This window comes from Propithecus coquereli, unplaced genomic scaffold (genome assembly GCF_000956105.1).
Source record: "Propithecus coquereli isolate 6110/MARCELLA unplaced genomic scaffold, Pcoq_1.0 Scaffold80, whole genome shotgun sequence".
NCBI classification, from domain to species: domain Eukaryota; kingdom Metazoa; phylum Chordata; class Mammalia; order Primates; family Indriidae; genus Propithecus; species Propithecus coquereli.
In genome coordinates, this window is record NW_012154174.1 from 1,677,362 (window position 1) to 1,688,818 (window position 11,457).

Sequence of the window (11,457 nt, forward strand, 5' to 3'; positions counted from 1 at the left end):
GTAAACTATGAAAGTGCCATATAAGTTCAGATATTACTGTTAATATTTCTGTAATGTCTTTAGTTGTCAAGAGTATATGTTATAGGTGGGACGTTAAAGTATTCATTGTAAACTATGACTAGAATTATTTGGACTGGTTGCTACTAATTCTATAGGAATTGGGTAGGACTTTTTCATGATGCTTGAATTTCAAGTTCTTCATTTATTTTTGCCTCTGTGGATATATTTGTACACATGGTTATCACCTGGTAAGTTGCTGAGTAGTTAATGCTGCAGAACCTTGAGGAAATATGAACATTTTTCTGTTTTCTCTCCTCCTCCCAAACCGTACATTTAGTGAATCTGACATCACACGAGAATCACCTTTTACATCAGCCGACACTGAGAATTCAAGGTCTGCTTTTCCAAATTATACAGGCACAGGGATTTCTACTGAAGGCAGCTCGGACTTCTCCTGGGGATATGGTGTGAGTTGTATGTTACTGGTCTGATGGAATGCTTGGGAGACTAGTCTGGGAGTTAGGATTTGTCAGTATATTTCATTCCTTCACTCCCCTGCATTGTTTCTTTACATTTTAATGCTTATATTTACCACACTTTATAATAGTTGTAAAGAAGCATCAATCATCATCTTTCAGTATTTGCTTTGTTTTATGGATATAGTATTAAATAGTTGAGCCTTAAAGATGCTTGTGTTCAATTTACAGTTGCAGGTTAGCATGGATCTGGTCTCTAGATTTATTCCTTTTGTCATTCTCAGTCCACTAATGTGCATCTCCACCACTAATGTTACCTTGCTGTTCAAAATGTTTTTGAAATTTTAATGTTAAGCCATTATAGGCTGGGAAAATGTTTATGATATATTGTTAAATGAAAACAAGCAAGTTAAAAATGGTATGTATAGTGTCATTCTAATTTTGTTTTACATACATTTTTGCATATATGTGTGTGTGTATATATATACACACACGTATATATATATATTCAAATAGGACTATGGATATTTACCCAAAATGTTATTTTGTCATTATTTATTAGGTGATGATATAGTGATTTTTACTTATTTATTTATTTTTGGCTATCTCCCATTATAAAATATTATTTTTAAAAGACCAACAATCTTTTTTTTTTTTTTGAGACAGAGTCTTGCTCTGTAACCCTGGGTAGAGTGCAGTGGCATTATTGTAGCTCACTGCAACCTCAAACTCCTGGGCTAAAGTGATCCTCTTGCCTCAGCCTTCCAAGTAGCTGGGACTACAGGTGCATGCCATGATGCCCAGCTAATTTTTGTATTTTTAGTAGAGACAGGGGTCTCACTCTTGCTCAGGCTGGTCTGAGCAAGCGACCCTCCCACCTTGGCCCCCAGAGTGTTTGGATTATAGGTGTGACCCACAGTGCCCAGCCAAGACCAACAACTGAAAAAAATTTAAAAAGTCTTATTCATAATTTTACCACCTTGATGCAATAGGTATTTTTATTTCTATATCTTTTTTCAATCTGTATTTAATTTGGCCTAGTTATAATCATGGTGTACATACAATATTATGCTCTATTTTTTTACTTAATATCATTTTATAAGCACTTTTCCACAATTCTGACTTTATACAGTATTATTGTTAGCAACCTAATTTCTTTACAGAAAGCCTGCTGATTGTTAAAACCTTTTATTATTACATGACTTATTTTCCAACCATTTTGGAATGTATGTATACTTTACTTACATAGTTGTATGATATATGTACATACTATTTTGTGGTCTACTTTTTTCATTTACCATTATTGCATATAGACATTTTCTTTTACTACCTCCATACCTGTCCATCTGAATAGTTATATATTTCCTGTGTTAATATTTGGAGCTTTCCCTTATTATCTAATAGCTGAGTTTTCACTTTTTTTTCATTCATTCAACAAATATTTATTGAACATGTTTATTGTTACTGTACTTGGCCCTGGAAATATGGGGTGAGTGAAACTTAAATGATTCAATAGTCTAATGGGAGATTGAGGGAGACTGACAAAAGCAAATAAAATCCAAAAGGATATAAACATGCTCTAAGGAAGATGACAAGGTGCTGAAATAGAACATTATAGGGGATTCACTTTAGATAGGGTTGGCAGGTTTGGTAGATTTGAGACTTGAAGATTGAAGAGCTATCTATGTGAGGAGTGAGGAAAAGAGCTTTCCAGAAAGGTAACCAGCAGCATATGCAAAAGCCCCTAGGAGGGGAAGAGCTTAATGTTTCTAAGGGAAAGTGGGGTGTGTTCTTGGTACTAAAAAAAGATCAGGGAGGTTGGAGGATGGTGAACCAGGGGCAAAAAACACAAATGAGAATGGAGAGGTAGGCAGGACTAGATCATGCAGGGCCTTGTAGGCCATGGTAAAGAATTTACGTTTTTATGCAAACTGTCCATCAGTAAAAAGGAAAATAAAAAGAATTTATGTTTTATTCTAAGGGAATTAATTAATTAATTTGATGCCTTATCAGGAGGATTTAGTGTACTAACTATATATTTTCATCAGTTTGCTCTATATTGTGATTAGTACCTCTTTATAAGTTATAAATGTCATACAGATATTTCTATTCCCTTGCTTTCTTTTTGGTATTTATTGTCTAACAGATTATTTTTTTTTCAATATTCAAATATAACCATCTCGCCTGGTGCAGTGGCTCATGCCTATAGTCCTAACATTTTGGGAGGCTAAGGTGGTAAGGCCAGGAGTTTGAAACCAGCCTGAGCAACATAGAGAGACCCCAGCTCCACAAAAAATAAAAAAAATTAGCCAGGCACGGTGGGGCAGCTGTGTAGTACCAGCTACTCGGGAGGCTGAGGCAGGAGGATCACTTGAGCTCAGGAGTTTGAGGTTGCAGTGAGCTATGATGATGCCACTGGACTCTAGCCCTCTAGCCCTGGTAATGGATCAAGACCTTGTTTCTAAAAAAATAAATAAATTAATTAAGAAAAATGTAGAGAATAATGCCAGTTATTATGCTAAGCACTTTATATACAAGTTTTAATCATTTTTCTATCTTAACTGAACTTAGAATTCTAGTTAGAAGTAGTCTTCATTTATTCAGATCTTACTTTAGTCCTCATTATCATTTTATTATTTACTGTAACAAGAGAGTTTAATAGGTGTTAAAAACGAATTTAATTATAAATTTTACTTATTTTTGAACTGTCTTAGTGTTTTTGTACTATCACTGGCATATAGGAATATAGTCTCCTCCCAGTTTAATTAATGGCCTACTACTTTGATAAATATATTTATTATTTATAATCATTCTGGGTTTATAGCCTTAGGTTTATTTCTTTCAAAATATTATTTTAAATTTAAAGTTAACATAATGGTGTGAAGGAACTCTTTCCTTTTTTATTCTAATTATATATCTATTATTTAAATTTTACAACCAACAATAAAAATAGCTAATCTAATTTTGTCCTCTTTTAATTTTATATACTTTGGGTTGATTTTGTTTTTGTTTTTTAATAATCAAGTAAGATTTATTCCATGAATACAAAGCTGGATCAATATCTGCAAATTTATTAATATAATTAGTATCAGTGAATTAAAGGAAACATATGATCAAACCAAGAGATGCTGATAAGGTATTTGATAAACTTAAAGTACCATTTCTTATCAAAATTCTCAGTAAGGTAGAAGAAGGAAACCCTTGAAGCTTGATGAAGACTATTTACCACTTAAATAGCAAATACCAATTTAAATTGCAAAATACTAAAAACTATTAAAATCAAAATAGGAACCATATAGGAATTTTATATTTGCTAATTTAATTGATTCCTTTGCTAACTTCATACATTTTATTTATATTATTTTTACATAAAGGTTGTCATTATACACCCTGTTCAGTGCCATTATTTTCACTTAACAATATATTTTGAAGAATATCCATATTATAAAAACTTGTTCTTGAATGACTATATAGTCATCATTAATACAAAAGGAATGCTGCATTTTTAACCCTGCACATATATTATTATTTTACATAAATATGAGTATATGTAAGTATAAATTTATAGGGTGGACTCACTGGTCAAAAGATACATGTTTTTGTAATTTTGAAAGCTGTTGCCAAACTGACCTCTGTAGAAGTTATTCCAATCTGCAAGTCCCACCAGGAATGTATGGAAGGGCCGATTTTCTTACACTCTTGGCCAAAACAGTGAATTATCAAGGGGTGTGAGGAGAAATGTTCTATATCTGGAAGGGAATGGTTGTTACTTAGGTGAATACATTTGTCAAAATCTCATTGTGCTGTATACTTAAAATGTGTCTTTTATTTTATGTAAATTATTAGTTGATTAAAAAATTTAAAATCCTAAAGGACTTAAAGGACAAGATAACATCCATTAAAATTATTAGAGGTTTTAAAACAAAGTAAGTGAAGATTTTAATTTAAGAACAGGCAGATATGAAGAACCAGTTACAAATCTTGGAAATGAATAGCGTTTGAAGTATCTCAATAGATAATGTAAACTGGACCCAGTGAAATAGAATGATAGTGAATTGAATGATAGAACTAAGAAAATTACCTACAGCCAGAGAGCTAAAGACAGAATTTGAGGAGTAGTTAGGAGACATGGAAGATGGATTAAGAAACTGCAATGTATTTCTAAAAGAAATTTTAGAAAGAGAATGGGAAAGAGGCAATATTCAAAGAAATAATCACTGATTTCCATTTGTTTTTTTTAGAATTGAAAACAGACATGTTGAAAAAGTATTTCAAGTAAAGGACAATTTTTTTTTTTTGAGACAGGCTCTTGTGATGTTGCCCAGGCTGAAGTACAGTGGCTATTTACAGGTGTGATTGTGCTACAGCCTTGAACCCCTGGGCTCCATTGATTCTCCTGCCTCAGCCTCTCCAGTAGCTAGGACTACTCAGAGTCGTGTCACCGTGCCCAGCTTTGGACAAATTTTTTTGAAAAACACTCCTATATAGGTAGATGTAATTTTTACTGGGTAGAGGCTGACTTTCATTCTTAGAGTGAAAATACATAGTTTTCATCTTTTAAAAGAAGGTATCACCTTTCTTCCACTGGAGTGTAAAAGGGTATGTAAATATAGATGCAGTATGGAAGCAGGGAATCTGATAACATGATCAGATTTGCATTGCATAGCCATCCCTCTGACTTCTCTGAAAGGATGGATTATAGGGGGCAAGGATATAACACAAATTGTCAAGTGAAAGATGTAGAATACAAAGTAATATATAAGGAATGTCTGTCTACCTTTTGCTCTAAAAATTACTGGAACCAAGCAACTATCTACTAAAATTAGCAGTCGTTATCTTTGAGTGGTTGAATTATAGGTAATTTTAATTTTTTTCTTTACATTCTTCTGTATTTTTCATAATGTTTACAATAAACAAAATATTTATATGAAGAAAATGTTACTTTTCAAAAATAGATACTTCTGTAAATTATCTTTAAATATGAATAGAGAGGACATCTGAACATTCTGAGATGTGAAAGCTCACTAGCTTTTCTTTCATGGAAACACAGCAGTATTTTAAATGGACTAAATATTTTAAACAAAAAAAAACTTAGTGCTTTCGGTCTTTATAATTTTTAACAGAGATTGAAACTCACCTAAATATTTTGGGGGGATATTTTCTTCTAGGAACTTGATCAAAATGCCACTGAAAAAGTTCAGGCAATGTTCACAGCCATTGATGAGCTCTTATATGAGCAGAAGTTGAGTGTGCATACAAAGACTCTACAAGTGGAGTGCCAACAGTGGACAACTAGCTTTCCTCACCTCAGGTATTGAAGCCCTACAGTTGACTTATATTCATGACTACTACTGAAATATAAAAAGTGGATTTCCAAAAATGCTTGCATTCTGAAACTTTTGTGGGCATGGTTTTAATGAATCATATGGTGTAAATCCTCAGCTGAGAGAAACCTCAAGTTGGTGGAAGTTTCTTAGAGTTTCCATAAGTTACAATATGTCATCCTAATTGAGCAAAATGATTTCTGTACCAGTAGCTGAGGTCTGGGTATCCTGGTTGCCCAAAGACCCCTTCTTTTGAACAAGATGGTCAGAAAATATATTTGTTTACACTGTTGTCTACAATTAAATTCTTACATATACTTGAAAACAGACATAGGCTATTCAGGAGCTTCCCTCAGAAACCACAATAGTACCACTTACTTAAAATTCATAAAGCTTCATGTTCTTAAGAATATAATTCATAGTTTTCACCGATTTGCCTGGGCCTTCATCCTATTTTGGCTGATTTAATGAGGATTGTGATAGAGGATGAAAGGCAAATTGTAAACATTTGCTCAGTTTCCTTGGATTTTTTTAAACTCCTGGGTTATAGCTTTATCTTTTCCATCTCTATTCTATGGAAGAGAGATATGCCTATAGTAAGGCTCTGGATTCACATTTTTTCTCAAGAATTATTCTCTCTTTCTCTTTTTTTTTTTCATAGAGAACCCACAGTTCAGTTTTATTCAGAGCAAAGAAAAAAGAAACATTTGATCATACCAGAAGAAAGTCAGCCATAGGTTTGGGATCTGTACTCAAAGTACACATACAATGAGGACTACATTCTACTAATACAGTTGATTCGCTGCTGCATTTGTCTACTGTTTGTCTAATATTAACACTCGTAAACAGCATTGCAACTAGTACTTGGAACAACCTTAGAGTGTTACAGTGTCACAGTGTCAGGCACAACATTTCACTCTCTTCACACCACTGGTTCTCTTTGTGTACCTGGGCTTCCTCCCCTTCAGTGAAGTTGTTTTTGATATTGAAGGTCTTGCAGATCTCCTCATGAGTTTTCCCCTTGACTGTATTGGCAGTAGTTCAAGAATCATTCTTAATCAGTATCAGACTGAGTGTGTACTGAATTTCTATATAGAGCCATAAAATTTGGTCCAGAAATATCTAGATTTTGTATGTATGCCAGGTGAATATGCTTAATTGTGTCTATGTTTTATTATTTTGAAGGATTCTAGGTAGGCAGATAATTGCTCCAAGTGAAGATTATGGAGTGTATCCTAGATCCCCTTCTGTTTCAGTTTCATATGAAGCAACCCTGTCTCAAGAACGAGATTCTACTATGTAAGTATTCTATTATGTATTTCAGTATCCTAATTTGTGAATATTATATCCTATCAGTTTATTAAGGGATTAAAATACTTCTAACTTAATTGGTGTTTAGTAAAGTATAGAAAATTCTGTAAGATTAGCCATAGTCTTTGTGTATATCGAAAACATTTTATATAATTTTTTTGTTCAAAAAAGTAGGACATTTCCTCAAGTGTATTAGTCTGTTTTCTGTTGCTTACAATACCTGAAACTGGGTAATTTATAAGGAAAAGGAATTTATTTCTTATAGTTTGGGAGGCTGAGAAGTCCGAAGTTGAGGGGCAATGCCTGGTGAGGGCTGTCGTGCTGGTGGGGACTCTCCACAGACTCCAAGGCGGCACAGCAAATCACATGGCAAGGGGCTGAGAGTGCTAATGTGGTTTTTTTTTTTTCTTTTAATTTTTAATTTTTTTATTTTTTATTTCAGCATATTACAGGGGTACAAATGTTTAGGTTACATATATTGCCTTTGTCCCCCCCCCCAAGTCAGTGCCTCAAGCGTGTCCATCCCCTGGACAGTGCGCACCATACCCATTAGGTGTGAATATACCCATCCCCTCCTCCCCTCTCCCACCTGCCTGACACCCAATAAATGTTACTACTATATGTGCACATAAGTGTTGATCAGTTAATACCAATTTGATGGTGAGTACATGTGGTGCTTGTTTTTTCCATTCTTGGGATACTTCACTTAGTAGGATGGGCTCCACCTCTATCCAGCATAATACAAGAGGTGCTAGATCACCACTGTTTTTTGTGGCTGAGTAGAACTCCATGGTATACATATACCACATTTTATTAATCCACTTATGTATATTGATGGGCACTTGGGTTGTTTCCACATCTTTGCAATTGTGAATTGTGCTACTGTAAACATTCTAGTGCAGATGTCCTTTTTATAGAATGTCTTTTTTTCCTTTGGATAGATGCCCAGTAATGAGATTTCTGGATCACATGGTAGTTCTACTTTTAGCTCTTTGAGGTATCACCATGCTACTTTCCACAGAGGTTGTACTAGTTTGCAGTCCCACCAATAGTGTATAAGTGTTCCTAGCTCTCCGCACCTACTCCAACATTTATTGTTTTGGGACTAATGTGTCAACTCAGGTCTCTTTTCCTCTTATAAATCTACCAGTTCCTCTCCCATGATAACCCATTAATCTATTAATCAATAAATGGATTTATCCATTCATGAGGGCAGAGCCCCCACAATCCAATCACCTCCTAAAGGCGCCACCTCAATTCTCCACATTGAATCAAATTTTTAAAAAAATTCAGGCTGGGCACAGTGGCTCATGCCTATAATCCTAGCACTTTGGGAGGCTGAGGTAGGAGGCTGAGGCCAGGAGTTCAAGACCAGCCTGAGGAAGATTGAGTTGCCATCTCTACAGAAAAATAGAAAAATTAGCTGGGCATGGTGGCATGCTCCTGTAGTCCCAGCTACTTGGGTGGCTGAGCCAGGAAGATTGCTTGAGCCCATGAGTTTGAGGCTGCAGTGAGCTGTGATGACGCCACTGCACTCTAGCTGGGGCAACAGAGCGAGACTCTGTCTCAAAAAAAAAAAAAAAAAATTCAGTATGGATCCCTTCTGTGTCCCACTTAAACCCTTTCAGTATTTTCCTATAGAATTTAAGATAAAAATCTAAAATTATATCATTAGCTGGCCCCTGCCTACTTCTCTATTATCTGTCATTCTTTCTCTCATTCATTAATTCTCTCAACATTGGCTTTCAGATCTCAAATGTACTAAACTAGGTATTTGGTTCAGTTCTTGGGCCAGAGGAAGGAGGTATAATAATCAACACAATAATACAGTATCTTCCCCTTTGTACCTCTAATACCTAGCACAGTGCCTGGAACATGGTTAGCATTCAACTTTCTTTTTTCTTTCCTTTTTTACTAAATAAAAGCATACCATATTTACATGATACATAAAATGAATTAATGTGTAAATTGAAATTATGGTTGCAAGACAGAGTTCTCAATCAAAACAAATATTAGTGTCTGGATCAAAATGAAATTCCAGGAACTTAAAACAACAGAAGATGGGCTGAGTACAGTGGCTTATGCCTGTAATCCTGTCATTTTGGAAGGCTAAGGCAGGAGGATCACTTGAACCCAGGAGTTTGAGACTGGCCTGGGCAACATAGCAAGACCCTGTCTCTATGAAAACAAAACAAAACAAAAAACCATACACAATAGAAGATGGTGGCAGCATATGGATGAAACATAGGCCAAAAGAGGATGAGTTTGAGGACATTTTCACTTGAAAAAAAACTATGAATTCTGCTGTTTCAAGTTAGCTTAAAGGGCTTGTCTATAATTAAATACATATCTCAAAAAATACTCATTATAAGATTTAATAAGTTGCTAAGTACATGACTATATGCAGAAGAATGAAGTTGGACCCTTACCTTATACTATATACAAAAATTAACTCAAAATGGATTAAAGACCTAAACATTAGACCTCAAATTATAAAAGTCCTAGAATAAAACATAGGGGAAGAGTTTCAGGACATTGGATTTGGCACTGATTTCTTGGATATAACAACAAAAGCACAGGCAGCAAAAGCGAAAAAAGAAAAATGGGACTGCAGCAAATGTAAACTCTTCTGCACATCAAAAGAAACAATCAAAAAAATGAAAATGCAACATGTGGAATGGGAGAAAATATTTGCAAATTATATGTCTGATAAGGGGTTAATATCCAGAATATATAAGAAACTTCTACAATTATACAACAAAAAAATAAGTAACCCAATTGAAAAATGGACAAAGGACTTGAGTAGACAGTTCTCCAAAGATATACAAATAGCCAACAAGCATATGAAAAGATGCTCAGCATCATTACTCATAAGACAAATGCAAATCAAGGCCATAATATCACACCTCACTTGCATCAGGATGGCCACTCTCAGAGGAACAGAAAATAAGTGTTGACAGGATGCAGAGAAAGTGGAACCCTGTGCATTGTTCATGGGAATGTAAAGTGGTACAGCCATTATAGAAAACAGTATGGAGACTTCTCAAAAAACTAAAAATAGAATTACCATGTGATCCAGCAATCCCTCTTCTGGATATATGCAGAAGGATTGAAAGCAAGATCTCAAAAAGATATTTGAACACCCATGTTTATTGTAGCATCATTCAAAATAGCCAAGAGGTGAAAGCAACCCAAATGTCTACTGACAGATGAATGGATAAAGAAAATGTGGTATATACATATAATGGAATATTATGCAGCCATAAAAGAAGGAAATCCTGCTGCGTGCTACAACATGGATGAACCTCAAAGACATTATGCTAAGTAAAACAAGCAGTTACAAAAGGAAAAGTACTGTATGATTCCACTCATATAAAGCATCTAAAGTCAAAATCAGAGAAACAGAAAGTAGAAAGTTGGTTGTCAAGGACTGTGTAGAAGGAAAGTTAGAGTTTAACCCATTAACTGCCATGTGAGTTATATTTAACTCATGCTAGTTTTGAGCCTGGTGCCTCATGAAGCATACGTAACTCACACATCTCTTCCCCTTGGGAACCACAAGAACTATTTTTCAAGTTGCATATAACTCACACACAGAAAACGATAAAAATAACAAATTTTCATTAAGTTAGAAAGGATCCTTTTGCTTTCAAAGTTTTTGTTCTATTTTTGTAATAAAACACCTTGGCCCCAAGGAAAAGATTTTTTTTCTAGTGTGGCAGTCAGTGTGTTAATGGGAGTTAGTTTGAGTTTTACAAGATTAACAAGTTACAGAGAAAAAGAGTTAAGATGACAAATTGAATGTTATATTTTTCACCCCAATTTTTAAAAAGTCATTCAAGTGATATTGTATAGCTGCTAATGTTTGTCCTAAGTTCACCTCCCTCATGTCACTCATTACAAATTATAGCTTTTGCTTTTATTTTCTTTCTTTTTTTTACTACTGTCCTAAATACAAGAGCCAGTCAAGCTAATTATTAATACAAATCAGATTTTTTTTTTAGATGCAGAGAGCTTTCTGAAACCCTCCAAAGCCATGGAGATAGTCTCTTTCAGTTTTTTGCAGAGCCATCCACCATCATATTTCCTTTCCAAAGTGATGTTTTCTTCCTTTTGGCATCATGAGATCACACATTCATGTAATTGTCTATTTCAGTAATTTCTAGAGGCCCACTGGGAGATAAGGTTAGTCTGAAATGGAGCTGAGAGTGGCTAGCTATACTTTCCAGATGCTAGGCAGGAAGGAGAGCTCTAGGCCACTTGTTCCTCCCAGCCACCCTGGAGGGCCTTGCAGTGAGTGATCACTTCCATTAAAGATACAGAACTCTACCTCCTAAGGCCTACAC

The 11,457-nt window shown here is 34.9% G+C and overlaps 1 protein-coding gene across 1 annotated transcript in view; it reads left to right on the top strand.

Annotated features, from left to right (window-relative positions):
- FAM149B1 (family with sequence similarity 149, member B1) overlaps positions 1-11,457 on the top strand; it is a 69,187-nt gene that overhangs the window by 18,407 nt on the left and 39,323 nt on the right. The window contains exons 3-5 of the mRNA XM_012663217.1: positions 338-467; positions 5,645-5,787; positions 6,986-7,099. Of these exons, the coding sequence (XP_012518671.1) occupies positions 338-467; positions 5,645-5,787; positions 6,986-7,099 (387 nt within the window). The remainder of the gene's footprint in view (positions 1-337; positions 468-5,644; positions 5,788-6,985; positions 7,100-11,457) is intronic.